General features: G+C 41.6%; 1 protein-coding gene across 3 annotated transcripts in view; it reads left to right on the top strand.

Moving 5' to 3' along the window:
• TMTC1 (transmembrane O-mannosyltransferase targeting cadherins 1) overlaps nucleotides 1-17,583 on the top strand; it is a 263,719-nt gene that overhangs the window by 174,528 nt on the left and 71,608 nt on the right. For 2 of the 3 annotated variants that reach the window (XM_012748003.3, XM_012748009.3), the window contains one exon: nucleotides 14,312-14,479. The exons of the other annotated variant lie outside the window; for it this stretch is intronic. In XM_012748003.3, coding sequence (XP_012603457.3) covers nucleotides 14,312-14,479 — 168 coding nt within the window. The remainder of the gene's footprint in view (nucleotides 1-14,311; nucleotides 14,480-17,583) is intronic. 3 annotated transcript variants of the gene reach the window in all.

The following is a 17,583-nucleotide window of genomic DNA, read 5'->3' on the forward strand; positions in this document are numbered from 1 at the left end:
TATAATTTTATGACTATCTTTTTTGTATTTTATAAAAACCACATTAAAATACTTCAAAGAACTAAAATTTCTTAGAATTGATAAAACAGAAGTAGTTGATGATAGCTCTCACATAAAGGTATAGAAAGTGATGGAATATTCATTCACATGCCAGCTTAAGGAGGATTTATTCACTTCAGTGCCAAAGAGCAAGTTTAGGAAAACTTGAGTGAGTTGAGAGGGGAAAGGTATAGACAGGAATAAGTGAAGGCAGAAGCAATATTTTAGGATAAAACAGATCAAGAATTACTGACAAAGAAATAAAAGGCATCTAAATTGGAAAGGAAGAAGTTAAATTGCCCTTATTTGCAGATGACATGACTTTATATATAGAAAACCCTAAGTACTCCACCTAAAAACTGTTAGAACTAATAAACAAATACATTAAAGTTGTAGAATACAAAATCAGCATACAAAAATTAGTAGCTTTTCTGTATACTAACAATGAATTATCTGAAAAAGAAATCAAGGAAACAATCTCATTTACAGTATCTGCTAAAAATATATTTAGGAATAAATTTAATCAAGGAGATAAAAGATCTCTACACTGGAAACAATAAAACATTTTTTATTCATTTTTTTTTTTTATATATTTTCCAGACTTTGATTTTAGGGTAGAAACAATAAAACATTGATGAAAGAAATTAAAGAAATAAAATTAAGTGATAAAATTCAACAAGAAAAAATTTTAGAAATAAAATATAATAGAAATAAAATTCAATGGAAGAACTTGAAAGAAATAAATGGAAAGATATCCTGTGTTCAAGAATTGGGAGAGTTAATATTGTTAAAATGCCCATACTCTCCAAAGTGACCTAGAGATTCAGTAAAATCTCTATCAAAATACCAGTGAAATTCTTCACAGAAATAAAAACAACAATCCTAAAATTCATATGGAACCACAAAAGACTCCAAATAACCAAAGCAATATTGAGCAAGTAGAACAAAGCTGGAGGCATCATACTATCTGACTTCAGAATGAACTGCAAAGCTGTAGTTACCAAAACAGCATGTTACTGGCATAAAAACAGACACACAAAATGAACCAATAGAACAGAATAGAGATCCTGAAAATAAATCACAATATTCACAATAGCTAAGATATGGAATCAACCTAAGTGTACAACAGTGGATAAATGGATAAAGAAAAAGCAGTATATATACACAATGGAATGCTATTCAGCCATGAAAAAGAAGGAAGTCATGTCTTTTGCTGCAACCTGGATGAATCTAGAGGACATTATGTTTCATGAAATAAGCCAAGTACAGAATGACAAATATTGCAAGATCTCACTCATATATGGAATCTAAAAATTTGATCTCCCAGAAGTAGAGAATAGAATGGTGGTTACTAGAGGTTGGGGCAATTGGGGAGGTGTTGGTCAATGGATACAAAATTTCAGTTAGATGAGAGGAATAAGCTCGAGTGATCTGTTGTACAATATAGTGACTATGGTTAATAGTAATATATTATATTTTGGAAAAAGCTAAGAGAATGGATGTTAAGTATTCTCACCACAAAAATGATAATTATGTGAGTTATGCACATGTTCATTAGCTAGAGTTAGTCATTCTATAATACAGTACATATATTTTAAGAGGATTGGCCTATCTCTGCCAATCTCGGCTGACCAGTCTCGGCTGCTCAATTGTAAGCATCCTCATCATTTTGTCCAACTGGTTGCAGTAGAAATCTGCTGTAATGGATTGACCAGGTTTCATGAAGCTATAGTGGATGATACCAATGCTGGACCACCAAATAGATGCCATTAGCTTTTTTTGATGAATATTCAGTTTTGGACAGTTTTTTGGCACTTCATCTTTATCCAACCATTATGCCAAACTCTTGCAGTTGTCAAAAAGAAACCATTTTTCATCACACATAACAATACAGTGTGGAAATGGTTCACTTTTATGTTGTGACAGCAAAGAAAGGCAGGCTTTGAGACAATTTTTCTTCTGATGCTCACTTAATTCATGCGGTACTCATCTATCCAGTTTCTTTACCTTGCTGATTTGTTTCAAATGGCCCAATATTGTTGGAATAGTAACATCAAACCTTGCTGCTGAGTCATGTGTAGGTTGAGACGGATTCATTTCCACTGCAGCTTTCAGCTCATCATTATCCACCTTGGTCTCAGATTGCCCACATGGCTCATTTTCAAAACAAAAATCACTGGAATGAAACTTCTGAAACTATCGCAATAGTGTGCATTCATCATCTCAAACACTTCATTGATATTTCGAGCTGTCTGTGCTGCATTGGCTCCACGATGGAATTCATAGTCGAAAATAACACAAATTTTTGACTTATCCATGGTCTCACAAAAATTGCTCTAAAAAATAATTTGAAAGATAATCACAAGCCAAACCATGTGTTTGAAAGAATTACTTTGTACCTTCACAATAATTAAAAAAAGAAGTATGAAAGTGAAATGTCAGTGACATATCAGCTGTCAAACTTAGCACCTAAGGAAATTGAACATTCCATACTTAATAACCTAATACTTCAAAAGATCATGTTGTACACATGTACACATTGATTAACACATGATTAACATTGTAAATACATACAATGTCATCTGTCAATTTACAAAACAGAATAATAATAAAACAAGGAAAAAGGAATTATTGAGGCTGGGAAGGAGAAATTAAGACAGTGTGTATTTGAGGAAAGAAAGACATTAAAAATTGCCCCACCCTTAGAAAGAAACGCCATTTGCATTGTACAGTCGCTAACCTTTTGGACACATTAGACATTGAAAAAAACTTGGGGAAATGTGACACTCATCTATTTTCAGTTTTGAGAAATATTTTCAAATCATACCTGTCGATTCAAAATGCATTTTTAATTTTACACAGGCTGCTATTGAAACAATTCTGCAATATTTATTTCTCAAAGTGCAAAACAAGAACAGTTACCTCTGAAGTTACGCTACCTCTGTCATCCGAGTTTGGGGACCCCTTCTGATAAGCCATGTGCAACTCATACTTCTTCAGAGTTGCTGAAGGTTATTTAAGAGTGAATCAACAGTTTTGTCGAATATTAATGTCAACAATCACGGAAACTTGCTTTAGCAAATGCAATAGGAAGAAAGCTGAACGGGAGTCAGTGCAGCTCAGTGTGTCACCCGCTGCCTAGCAGTCTTGGAGGAGTCATCGAATCGGGTCAGGCTACTCTTTTCCTATCCGTAAAACAAGAGTGCTGGCCTTGCTCTCTAGTTCCCAGATGCTAGTTAGAGCCACCTGGTTCAGAGTTTTCACTGGTCTGAGGATATACAGGTGGTGAAAGGGGGAAGAAAGACAATGTGGTGCGTTTCTCATAAAGTTAAACCGATGCCGTTTTATAAAATGATGAAATCTGATCTTTCCTGCATTTTTGGTGTCCTATGTCATCAATATGACAACAGCAGCAGAGGCAGACAACCTTCCGTAAGTTCCTCCTCCCCCCACCTGCCCCCACTTTATTTTGGAAATTTTACTGGTTTTAGAAATCTAAAACTTACATAACCACTATGCTACGTGATCTCTAAGGTCCCTTGCAGCTCCAAATTTTAACTGTTTCATGATTCAGAATAGCTGTGTCAGAAGTGTGCTTTTTTTAGATGCAGTGATTGTTTTTCCTCCACATATTATGTTTTTTCACATGTCCACCTATGTCTAGTAAAGTCAGCAGGACGGGCCTGGTCTGGAAGGGCACGTGCACCCCCTGGGGGGAGGCAGGAGAGGGAGGAGTCTGTCTGCCCTGGGCCTGGCTCTCTGCAGGGCCTGGCAGTGGCACCAGGAAGTGGTTCAGGGAGCATTGGTGTGGGGCTCCACTCTGAGGAAATGGGGTCTCCTCTTAAGCAACAAGAACAGGTGATGCTTAGAAGTTCATGGGCAAACAACAATGAGGAATGGGTGTCAGGAGGAAATGGGGAGGAGGCCACTGAGGAGGACGACAGGAGCAATGTCGGACCCCCCCTCTTCAAGAGCTGGCGGTACAGACCACTTACAAGAGAGGTCGTGGTCCATGAGAACAGGTTACATGTCTGCCTGTCCACATGGCATCATTAGGGAGGCCTGGGAACTGGGCTGAAGCCTAACATGTATCTAAGCAGGGGCTCGAGGCCAGGGGCAGACTGCCCGGAAGTGTGAGTGATGCTGAGTCTTTTGTCTTAGGCCATGAATGATGAGGATGGGACAAGGTTGAGCCCTAAGTAGCAAGTCACTCTAGATTTTGTGGGAGCGAAAGCACAAAAATACTAGAAATCCCTGGAACCAGGCAGAGCCAGATAGTCAGTCTCTTTGACTTTTGGCTTCATTCTCTATTTGAGATTCTCATAGTACAATACGTAGAAGGGCAGGAAACGTGGGCTTCTCAGTGAGCTATTCAATGGAAAACCCAGGAAGGGCCTTGATGTGCGGTTTTCAGTTATGAGGTCTTTTCATCAGCACTCTGAGAATGCGTGTGCGTGTGTATAAGTAGACATGCGTGTTGGCTAAGTGACCCAAGTCTGCTCAATTATTCTGCAGTTCCAGCCATGAATCCATTTTTTTTATACATTTTTATCGTGGTCATCTTAAAGCAAGGCTCTCTTTTTATAACGAGATAAAAGGTAGAGGAGAGATGCCGTGCACCGTTACTCTGGGCAACAGTGACGTGAGCTCACCACAGAATCTGAAGAGAAAAAGTGAAGTAAAGCTTCATGATACCATTGGAGGAATATCACTGGGGAAACCCAGACTGTGGGTAATGAAAAGAAGGAAAGAAGTCTTTCTACCTCACAGAAGTATTCTAGTGCTTTTCAATATGGCGTCTCCCATGTTGTTCGCCATATTTTAAAAGAAAGCCGAGTCTGTCGAGCTTTCCCCATTTCCTCTCTCACTCTGTTCCTCCCCACGTCTCCAGTCCTCAGTGGACAAAGCCCCAGAGTCAAGCAGTCAGAGACTTTCTGCTGGTTTATTAACCTATATACAGGGTAAAAGTCAATGGAAGTCGTACTTAAAGATACCGTGGGGTGAAAATGAGAAGATTTTGACTGGAATGTGTCTGTGCTCTTTGCTCTTGCTGTGCCCGTGTGAACTGCTCCCCCCCCCCCAGCCTATTGAGACCTACACTCAGAAGAGGCCCATAGATCCAGGAGCTAGACCTGTCCAGGGAGGGTTGCTCTCCAGTGCAGTGCTCAGGAAGAAAGGGACCTGGGACCACACCAGACGGGTGGTCCTTCCCCCAGGGCATCACACGGCCAGTGCTGTGGGAGGGTCCAGACCAGGATGGGCAAGCAGGAGGGCTTTGCTGAGTGTGGTACAGAATTAAAGATTACACATCATGGACAAACATAACATTAGAACAGAGCCAATGGTCAGAGTGCAGTGAGCAGAGAGGAGGTCATGGTGCTTATGGGCCGAAGATCAATTGGCCAGTCTGTTCTGTCCAATCAAGTTGTGCTTGCCCGGGGTAGCAAGATGCAGATACGAGTGAATAGTCATTTTCTGTACCAGAATCATGGCCTTAATGTTACAGAACCCTGTTAGTTGTAAAAGATGAATGTTTATGTCTATTAAGCTGTAAATGGTGGGCAGCAAATGTTTTGAAACCAAGATTTGAGAGTAAAATTTAGATTCAGATGACACTGAATAAGATAATATACATGGAAAATACTATAAGCTGTCCCAGGTCATTGCAAGTCCTTATTTCAATCTACCCTGTAGATGTGGAAATTGGGCAAATCAAAATCAAACGAAATCAAGGCAGTATATATACAAGCCTCCCATTTCCTCTCACCTTTCTTCCTTGTCCTTTAGTTCTACCAACCTCTTCATTTCTTTTCTAGTATCATGTGCTCAAAAGTGAACAGTTCAATATCAAACTGCAAAGTGAATACCCCTAGCGTAGCAGATTCGTGTTCTGAAACACCATATTGAAGGGGACTGAAAAAATGTGCTTTGGTGGGTGGAAGAGAGTGACTTAAATGTAGATGTCACACACCCAGTGTCCTACACAATGGGCTGTGACTTTGCCTGGTAGATGTGAATGTTGCCATTTCAGCCTCTCTTCCAGCAAACTCCCTTGTTTGTTGTTCGTAAATTCCTTTCTTTCTTTTTCTCTTGGATTTGGCACAGAGGAATATGTCTCCAACTGTGACTTCTTATGCACATATTAGTAATCTTAACATATCCTCCTTACCCTTTTGGAAACCTTTGTCTTAGTCTTATGAGGGTTGGGACCACCATTGTGTATGTCTGTGTTTCCTCATAGTATCCAGCGTACTAGATGTTGGTTTAAAATAGTATTGTAGGGGATTAAGGACCGAGGGACACATGACGAAGGCATATGCCCAGCAGTCAGGTCTGTGCCAACTCAGGGGAGGAGAGGACGGCAACAGATAGTGGATTGCCCGCTATGCATCTTCTTTCAGCGTGAAGATGCTGGACTCTAGAACATAATGGTTTGTGGGAGAAGTGATAGAACCCAGGTCCTGAAGATGAGTGTGCTTGCTGTAGGAGGGTAGAGAAGGTGGTTTCTAATTTTTTAGAAGTAGCTTCAGAATTATTTGGCTTCGACAAAAAGCCTTTCAGGCCTACGTGAAAAAGTTAGTTGAGTCTGCTCCAACCAGGGGGGAGGGAAGGAAGCCAGGTCTGCAGTGAAGGCACCTGCAAGGGGGTGACAGCCACCCCTGAGTAGGGACAGTGCTCCTGGTCATAAGTAGTCTTGAGTTTTATTATCTTCAGGTCCAACATGGATTGATATATTTTTAAGTTCTCCTTTGTTTCTGTGTTAGTTTCCAATGCCTTCAGCTGCAATGGTCCGACGACATGCATGGAGCAGCCCCTGTTAAGGCTAGATGCTTAGGGCACAAAGATGAATAAAATGTTTTTCTATCCTTAAACAATCTGCCTGAACTTAGAAACAGTTCATGCTTTATTTCTTAATAGAGTTAAATATAAAAGCTTCCTCATTGTGGGTTAATTGACCAAAGAGGTTATACTTTGCATTATCTTCACTTTCACAAAGATACTCATTGCAGAGTAGAGAGAGATTTGAAATGGGTGCTGCGGTCCCCAACCCTGGTGTTGCAGCCCAGTACTGGCCCGTGGGAGCTTTGTAGCTCCTCCTCCCTACCCACGACACCCCACCTACCTCAGTCTGTGGAAAATTGCCTTCCATGAAACTGGTCCCTGGTGCCAAAAACGTTGGGGACCATTGGTGTAAGGGAAGATTTGCTTAAGTCCTCATTTGGGTCCAAGGTGAATGAATGAATGCTAACATAAATACATAGCTACAATATTTCACATACTACCAGTGTATCTTATTATGTTTTATGAACCATTTGTTCTATAAAAATGATGTGTGAATCAATTCTTCTTGAAGCAAATAATATTTACAAGTAAGTTTACTCTTTAAAAAACTTACAATGGTCCTATAAATTAGATATTTTAGGTCAACCTGGACTTTGATAGACTGAGTTTGCTTGAAGCATATTTACAGATCTAATCACATATTTTTACTAATATGTGGCTGATAGAGTAGTACACTACAACATACATGAACACAAAAACAGGACATTTGAGAACGTTGATGCCTTGAACTTCAGCCTTAGTTCACAGAACATGTTCGCATATGTTATTTCATTTATTCCACACAACAACCCTTTGATGTAGATGTGGCAGATAACATTAAGTCCTTGTAATAAAAACAATGAAGATTCCAAGAGCAACTGTCTTGTGGCCACAGAACGCCTAAGAGCAGAGAAGACCTCAGCTATTTTGACCTAGTTCCAGACTCTTTATTCTCCAGTGAATTCCCTTTTTCTCACCATGCACCTCTAAACATAAAATCTGCACTAGAACACTTGTGTTCCATTGCACCTAATAGCATCCTAGGGGCCTTAGTAAATGGCTATATTTACAGTAATTGGCTGTAGAGACATCAGTTTCTACCCGGAATACATACAAACTTTACATGTTTCCTGCCTCATACTCTGTTAAGCAGAAAATAATGACCTAACAATACAATTATTATAGCATAATAATTTAATGTTATCGTGTATTGTTTTGTGTGTGTCAGGCATTGTGCACAGCATACCATGATTATTTCCTTTCACTAAATAAGGAAATTAAGAACTAGGGAATGTAATAATTTGTCTAAGATCAAACAACAGCAAGTGTCAGGACTGAGATTTAAACCAGCAGCTTTTCTGGTGCCAGAGTCCTGCATTATTGGCCATTAGATGTTTCATAGATTTTGGAGATGGGAGGTAAGCTATGAGGTTGAGAGGAAGCATCTCATCTTTAAAGAGGTTAGAGAAAATGCGATAGTTTCTCAGAAGGTGAAAGCAATGGCGCTTTCTTCCCACTCATGCTATGGACATGCTGGAAAAGAACAGAAGTTTATCTCATGGAATGAATCTCTTTATACCTGTCCTGTGATCATAGCACCTAGCTTCGGGGCTAGGGAAATACACAGAAATGCTTTGCAGAATTCTTGTCTTGGAATCTGAATAAACTTTCTCACTTCCAATTGCATTCGTTCTTCTGGAAAATTTCCCTATCCATCGAATGCATCTAATGTTCTTTGAGATAAAGAAAGAACTGGGGGGAGAAATGAGGCCGATAATGAGGCTTGGATCACAGAAGCTGACAGCTTCCAGGTGAAATCTTATCTGGGGAGTCACCATTGACTTGCTGGTACTTCCTGAGTTGCAGCATCGAACACCTATTCTCAGCTCAGTATTCCAGAGCTTTATTGTTCCACCATTTCAGGTCAGCATCCATGGCACTGGAATAAGATCTTACCATGAGATAATTTGCCAGGTGGGGATTCAACAGATTAGAATGAAGTTAATAAGTTTCACTTAAACTCTTAAAATTGGGAATTCTGGCCGGGCATGGTGGCTTATGCCTGTAATCCCAGCACTTTGGGAGGCCCAGGTGGGAGGATCTCTTGAGGTCAGGAATTCAAGACCAGCCTGGGCAACACAGCAAGACCCCTGTCTCTACACTCCACAAAATATTAAAAAAAAAAAAAATGGCCAGGTTGGTGATGCATACCTGTAGTCCCAGCGACTTGGGAGGCTGAGACAGGAGGATCACTCAAGTCCAGTAGTTCCAGGCTGCAGTGAGTTATGATCGCACCACTGCACTCTAGCCTGGACTACAAGAGTAATGGCCCCTTCTCTAAAAAAATACTAAATAAATAAAATTGGAAATTCTTTAAAGGAATAAAATAGTGAGATTGTGTCTGTCTTGTATTATTAATGTTATTCATAGGTACTTTCAGTGGATTGTTTGCACTTCTGGACAAATTAAAAGGTAGAATTTCAGTACTCTTTGTACTGAAGATACAAATAAGATATTCTTTGTTGCATATAATTAAACAGAATGTGCAGCTATAGCAAACATCATAAAATGCTTAGGCCAGAAGTAGAAAGTAGACATCTTTTCAGGTTGCTAAGAATGTGAATGGGAAATGTTGTTCTTTTATCACTTAAAAGCTTCTGGGCAAGTTTTGGGAATGTAACACTTGTACTATTACACAATGATTAGCTGCTAACAAAGTTCTCCAAACAACAGATTTAAAACATTTGTTATTCTAATGTGAAAGGACAAACATTGTTGGTTTGCATTTCCTGTTAAATTCTCTTTGAAGCGTGTAGTTATTTAAGCACACTGCATGCTGAGCAGCTTGTCTATAAAATCAGGATGCAAGTGGGAGATCCCGTCAGCCTGTGAATGAGCGATGGGTCTGCAGTGAGAAATTCGTTCCCTTCTCGGAGTTAGCAGTGATGTTTCTCACACGTGCTTTGAAAATACATCTTAGTACTGAGCCAAACCATGCATCTTGGAAGCCCGAGTTTGGCTTTAGCTTCTCCAGGTTATGATTTTGTGAAGCGTCAGCGGTTTGCACTGGCTTCTCCGTGCTCCGGGTGGGGGTATCTGGTCAGCAGCCTGGCGTCTCCTTTGCTATACTAACCAGGGCAAGCTGGACTCTGGTTTCATGTCCCTGGAGACCAGAGGAGCGTGTAGCTTCTCATTTGCTTGATTTCCCAGTTGCAAAAGGAGGCCTTGTCCTGCCCCTAGCCATGGGGAGAGAGCGTGTTCCTCCCCCCTGCTGCTGAGATCTGCATTGGAGCAGATGTTGAAAGATGAAGTTTCATAAAGGAGAAACGTCCTGATCTCTGTGATATTTGTGTCAGATTTTTAAGAATGTGATACTCTCTAAGAAATTTGCAAACCTAAGTAGAGATTATTTTATATGACTTAACGTTTCTTTAAACCATATGTCAATGCAAGGACTTTTGGGAAAAAAATGTTCATGTTACTTGATACAGATGCCCGTGCTGATTGAAAAGGAATGTGTTCTCCTTCATTTTGGCTAGAACAGGGGTCAACAAACTATGTATGCCCGTGAGCCAAATCTAGCCCACTGCCTGTTTTTATGAATAAATTTTATTGGCACATGGCCATGCCCATCCATTTACATGGCGTGGATGGCTGCTTTCCTGGTACAAATTCAGAGTTGAGTAGGAATGACAAGGACTTCAAGAGTCCTTGAGATATTTACTGTCTGGCCCTTTACAGAAATAGTTTGCCAACTCGTAGATTATAAAGTAGCGTTAGGGCAATGAGTCTTCAGATCTGACTCTCCTACTAGCTTTTGGGGCTGTGGGAAAGTTATTTAACTCCTCTAAACTTTAGTTTCCTCATTTATGAAATGGAGGAGGACATGATCACCACCTAAGTGGACATATAGGAATAGCATTTATCGGGTGTCGGGCAGGTTGGGGAGGAAGGAATGGGTATATACATACATAATGAGTGCGGTGCCCACCAACTGGGGGATGGACACCCTTGAAGCTCTGACTCAAGGGGGGCGGGGGAGCAAGGGCAATATATGTAACCTTAATGTTTGTACCCCCATAATATGCTGAAAAAAATAAATAAAAACAAAACAAACAAACAAAAAGAAATGGAGGACACTTTGGATTACAATTTTAAATTAGATAAATATATTTACAGCTGGTATTGTCCTTGCCCCAGGCCCTACGAATGTTGTGGAGAGGCCCATATAAAGCATTTAGAACCGTGCCTGGCCCATAGCAAGTGCTCAGTAAACATACAAACATATAAAATAGCTAGGTTTTTTTTTTTTGGTTTTGGCTTAATGATTCTTATCTTCTGTCACTTTGGGGCCACCGGGCTGGAGCTGTTGGAATCCCAGTGTTTTCCTACCCACTGTTCTGCCAGATGGCAGCTCTGTGTCCTACAAGGAGGCGGTAAATGACTATTGAGATTTCATGAATGGAGTAGCTGGGAAGAGAGTAGGTGACGCTGTGGGATAAGGCGTGAGGGACACGGGAATCAGCCAGTCAAGTCCAAACCCCTGCGGCAGGACGGCATGTGGAATGTAGGCTCTGGAATCTGAAATTCCTGGGTTTCTCTTTGCTCTACTAGTTGACTAAATGTATAACCCAATCCGGCAAGCCTGTTTACCTTTCTCTTCATGGGTTAAACATTAATAATGGCAACCCATGGTGTTGAGAGGATGGACTGTGGTCAAAATGCAGAAAGTGCCCGCCACGTAGCATGGGCTGCATAAATGTGAGCTCTCGGCGGTGCTGCCGTGTGTGGATAGCAGTGGGAGGCGAGCTGGCGTTGGAGGTGTGGGCATCTGCATGGTGTGGTCCCCACGCGTCTCAGGTCTTTGCTCAAATGTCAGTGAGGCCTTCCTTGATCACCCATATTAATATCTCAGCCTTCTCCCGTTCTTGATTTTTCCCCGTGTACCATATCACCGTGTACAAGCCCTGTGTTTCATTTACTTGTTTATTAGCTATTTTTCCCCACTCACGTGAGTTCCACAAGGATAAGGATTATTGTCTGTTTTGTTCACTGATAGGTACTTGATGTCTATACTAGTTTTGGGTACATAGTAGATGTTTGTTAAATATCTGGTGAGTGAAAGAATGGAGCCCAGAGAGCCTTCGTATGGCCCTAGAAGCTCCCTGCTGTTTGGGTTGGGATTAGCTAGGGCCAGGAACAGGTAGCAAAATAGCCTCATGAACTTGGGCAGCTACTGTGGTCACAGTAATGATGTTAGCAAGGACAGTTGAGCAATGTTAAAGATTTGGCTGGGTGCATACCTGTAATGCCAGTACTTTGGAAGGTTGCAGTGGGTGGATAGCTTGGGCCCAGGAGTTTGAGACCAGCCTGGGCAACATAGCGAGGCCTTGTCTCTATTAAAAAGTTTAAAAATTAGCTGGGTATGATGCTGCGTACTTATAGTCCCAGCTACTTGGGAGGCTGAGCCAGGAGGCCACTTGAGCCCAGGAGTTTGAGGCTGTAGTGAGCTATGATGACGCCACTGCACTCTAGCCTGGGCAGCAGAGTGAGACCCTGTCTCAAAAAACAAACAAACAGAAAAAGATTTGTAGAAAAGCTTTGTACCTTTAAGGTTGAATGAGGAGAATTGTAGAAATGGGAAGAGATTTTTTAAGGTTTTGTTTTTGGTTTTGCACTAGGGACTGTGGTCTGGCATGTTCGGGGCTTCTGCAAGGTACTAAGGCAATCCAATCCAGTGCTCATGGTGGGGGCATGGAGCACACAGGCCTCTTTAGTTCAAATCATCGTCCCCAGTGGTAAGAAGGGCAGTGACTCTCTTTAGCCAAATACTGCCCCCTAAACTGTTAGGGAACTGGACCGACCAACTTATGGGACTCGAGGTGAGGAATAGGCGCTCTGACTTGGTTCCCGGGGACTCCAAGTCACAAACCTCAAAATGTTTCTCTCTTGTTTTTCTGTTCTTGATATAGAAGCACAGACATTTAGAAAGGAAAACAGAAGGTGAAGAGATGTTTTGTCAAAGGAGATGTGTTTAGGAATGAGAATATTTATTTGTTTCCTTTTACAAGACCGACCTGATTCATTAGACTGGAATTCTTTGAGGACAAGGCCTGGGTTCTATTCCAAATTGTATTTTTGGTGCCTAGAATGTTGCCAGCCACATAAGACAAAGAATGAATAAAAACTGAGCAAATATATGCGTTATGCTTATTTTTGGCTGCTGATAATGTAAGTTTCTGACTAACGTAGGATTTCCTTATACAAGCTTGCTTCATTTTCAAGATATTCTATAATAATTTGTAGTTACCATCTTTGGAAAGAAGCAGATATTGACTAAAATGCACACTGCAGTAATGGATACAAACTACAAGTTTATGTTCTACTGAGTCCAGTTGGCAGGCAGGAAGCATCTGTGGGTACATAGAGGATATAAGGGACCATGTAGCACCAGGCCAAAGGCTGTTAGAGACATCATACCAGTATTCAAAGTCCCAGTCAGATACCATGTGAACTCCTGTGCTTGCTGGTAAAACTGGGCTGGAGTCAGCAGGAGAATCGTATCAGTACTGGTTGTCTATGATGAGCTCTAAGCTGCGAAGCTCAGGAGTTGGCCTGTAGGTATGGGTAGATTTTCCAAAGCAGAAGGGCTGTGGCTGGGCGTGGAAACAGAGATCAGTGCCCCTTAGAGACCAGCATGCCTCCCAGGACCTGATAGGGAACTCTCAGAGATTGTCCTCTACAAAGCTGTGATGTGACTTGCTGCAGCAGAGACTCCAAATTTGGACACATGGTGTCAATGGGGTTATACAATGACAAGTGACACGAGGGAGCTTGGGTCAGAGGATCCCTTCAGGACCCAAGAACATGCATGTGAGACTTCTCAGGATGCCTGAGCTACTGAAATCCAGGACACTCTGAGCCTACAAGATGAACCTGTGATTCTCCACACTAATGCCAAAGAATTAGCGCACCTGGAAGTGCAACGCTTTGGAGAATGGACACATTAATTATGTGTAAAGCAGGGAAGTCCATATTTGTTTCTCTAGCACAGGCCAAGCTTTATTTGAAAGTTACAGCCAAGCACGGTGGCTCACGCCTGTAATCCTAGCACTTTGGGAGGCCAAGATGGGAGGATTGTTTGAGGTCAGGATTTGGAGGCCAGCCTGAGCAAGAACAAGACCCTATCGCTACAAAAAAATAGAAAAATCAGCAGAATGTGGTGGCATGCACCAATTGTCCCAGCTACTTGGGAGGCTGAAGCAGGAGAATCACTTGAGCCCAGGAGTTTTAGGTTGCAGTGAACTATGATGACAACACTGAACTCTAGCCCAGGTGACATAGTGAGACCGAAAAAGAAAGAAAGAAAATTAGTTATATAGGAGGTGATGCTTGGGGGGAATCCATTACACCCCCAAAGTAATCCTGTTCTTCTCACCCTGTTTTCCAGCATGGGCTACTGCATCCTTTTTGTGCATGGATTGAGCAAGCTCTGCACGTGGCTAAATCGATGTGGAGCCACCACCCTGCTTGTGTCCACTGTGCTGCTGCTGTTGCTTTTCTCTTGGAAAACTGTGAAACAGAATGAAATTTGGCTGTCAAGAGAGTCCCTGTTCAGGTATGATTAGACAGATTAAAGTAAATCTCTTCCCATTTATTTATGTGCTTATGTTTCATTTCCAAACCAATGAGGTGACATGGGTCTGGCAGTATTTATTAATCCAGAAAATTATCTTTAGTAAAATTTTAAGTGGAAGATATAATTTTATTTGGGGTTTTAACTTTAGATTTTAAAAATGATATTATATAAAATTTAATGTGAGCCCATTTTAAGGGAATTTATGAAAAATAATCCTCCTGGGAAGGTTTTTGGGTCTGTGAATTTAGAGGGAAACAGTGTTAATGATGAGCTGGGTTGTAAACTTAGCTATAAACAGAATGAAACCGATAAGCCTAATTTCTGTTGTTCAGTCAAGTGAGTGGGAAAGGTGAGCACCCAGCAAGAAGGAAGCGACTTTGCATATTCCAGCATGTTAAGTTGTGATCTGTGATCTCGTTGCTTTATTTTGAACATTAACTTTGGATGAGGAAATGAAAGACTTTTTAAATCTCCTGATAGGTTTTTCTGTGGTGTAGAAGCTGCTTCTGAATGTAACAGGGTCAATTTATGGCCCTAAACTTGTCATGAAGTACACACATTCTTTGGGGCTGTTGCTCACGGTGCTGTGTTTCTGGAGCTCAGCCTGTCTCACTAATGCCATAGTCCTAGTGACCGTCCCCCAGGCTCCTTTTGGCACCGCCACACCTGACACCCCCACAGTACCTGCCTAGTCTCCCAGGGATCTCTACCTGGGCCTCTTCCCAGTTCTGTCCTCACTTACAACCCCATCGGCCAGTTCAATCAACATGGTTTTGACTTGGTTCCTTGCTCAGCTGGTACCCAACACTTACTCTTTGGGGGCAAACAACTGAAACCGAGTTGGAATCACTTGAGAAAAAAGGGAAAGCATTGGAAGAGTGTAGGAAAGCATACAGAATTGAAGAGAAGTGAAGAACCTGGAGTCAACAGGCATCTGGACAGTCTGTCTTGAGCACCCTCTCAGGAACAAATGGATGAACTTACACCACTTATTTTTTTGTTTCTACACATCAAAGTCCTAGGAAGATAAAGTCCTGTGGCTGAGCTTGGGCTTAGGTCGTGTGTCTGCCCCTTGATTCTACCAGAGCGCTGAGATGACTGCTCTGGCCAGGAAGCCTCTGACTTCCACGGAGGGAGGTGAGGCAGGCAGAGCACCGGGAGCTCCATGTAGACAGGCAAGAGGGAGCTTCCCAGCAGGAAATCCAAATACTGTAAGAAGGAAGAACGAACTCCGGGCTGCCAAAAATAAATGAATGCCTGAATGAATGAACAAATCGATAAGACAAATGCTCCCTGCACTCTTCTACTATTTTATATTATTTTTTAAATATAAAGTTTAGATTTATGTTCAAAAAGATTTTACAAGGCTGTTAACCTTAAACATATATAGGTGAATTATTTATTCATCTCTTCCATCAGATGCACCTTACTGCATCCATCTCAGAAAAATACAACTAAAAAATCTTATTCGCACATCTATATAGCCCCTGTATTACTCAGCTTAGCTCTGAAATTCTCTCTTTATAAATACTTTAGGCCGGGCGCTGTGGCTCACGCCTGTAATCCTAGCTCTTGGGAGGCCGAGGCGGGCGGATTGCTCAAGGTCAGGAGTTCAAAACCAGCCTGAGCAAGAGCGAGACCCCGTCTCTACTATAAATAGAAAGAAATTAATTGGCCAACTGATATATATATAAAAAATTAGCCGGGCATGGTGGCGCATGCCTGTAGTCCCAGCTACCCGGGAGGCTGAGGCAGAAGGATCACTCGAACCCAGGAGTTTGAGGTTGCTGTGAGCTAGGCTGACGCCACGGCACTCACTCTAGCCTGGGCAACAAAGCGAGACTCTGTCTCAAAAAAAAAAAAAAAAAAAAAAAAAAAAAAAAAAAAAAAAAAAAAAAAAAAATAAATACTTTAGCACAGCTGCTGGTGGTAGTACTGTGTCACGCAGCTGCACATGACTGTAATTTTACAAGTCTGCTTGACTTTTGCTAGCTCCCTGCTTCAGCTCCAAGGTCCAAATCTTATAAAGGAGGGAAAAAAAGGTGAACTGGGCTGCCAGAAAAGCCCACTGGATGCATCGTATAGCTCTGTGCCAAGCAAGCAAAGCACAGCCTCCAGCAAGGTCCTGTGGAGAGGCAGCTCTGACATGGATTAAATCCCCAAGTCTGATACCTCTCCTATTATCCTGCATGGAGCTGGCGTCCATTTTTTTAAATGAAGTAGCAGAAGAATGGAAAAACAAACACCACATGTATTCACCATGAAATTGGAACTAATTGATCAACCCGTATGTGCACATGTGTAAATAACATTCATCAGAAATCAAGCAGGTGGGAGGGGGCAGAAGGGGATGGGTAAATTCACACCTAACATGCAAAATGTGCGCGATCTGGGGGATCTGGGGGATGGGCATGCTTACAACTTCAACTCAAATGGTACAAGAGAAATTTACATAACCAAAATATTTGTACCCCTGTAATATTCTGAAATTTTAAAAAATGACATCAAAATAATAATAAATGAATAAATACCCAAGTCTTCCTAGCATCTCAGACTCAGGAACTTTTGGCCCAGGTGTCTCTGTTTGCACTGGTTGTTATTCGTATAGAGCTTCTTCAAGCTTGTGAGTAGGTGCTAATGAAATACATTCACCCATTTTGATGCCTGTGGAGAACCTCAGTGGTTTTATAGTGGGGGTTCTCAAGTTGCATTTCTGATTGGGTAGATGTATCTTTATGCTGAGCCAAAAGCAAAGCAGCCCGGAGAACTCTCTAGTTCATCTGAAAAAAAAGCCTGCTCATTCTTTCCCTTTAGAATATGCTGCCGTTGTTCTTCTTAGTGTATAAATAGTCTTCTTTGTTCATTTTTCCTGTTGTTCTTTTCTTTTTGTGTGTGAGACAGGGTCTTGCTCTGTCACCCAGGCTGCAGTGCAGTGGCACGTGATCACAGCTTACCATAGCCTCCAACTCCAGGCTCAAGCAATCCTCCCTCCTCAGCCCCTCAAGTAGCTGAGATTATAGGCATGTACCACCATGCCCAGCTAATTTTTTTTTATATTTTGTAGACTATAGAGACGGGATCTC

This window comes from Microcebus murinus, chromosome 10 (assembly GCF_040939455.1).
Source record: "Microcebus murinus isolate Inina chromosome 10, M.murinus_Inina_mat1.0, whole genome shotgun sequence".
In the NCBI taxonomy this organism is placed as follows: domain Eukaryota; kingdom Metazoa; phylum Chordata; class Mammalia; order Primates; family Cheirogaleidae; genus Microcebus; species Microcebus murinus.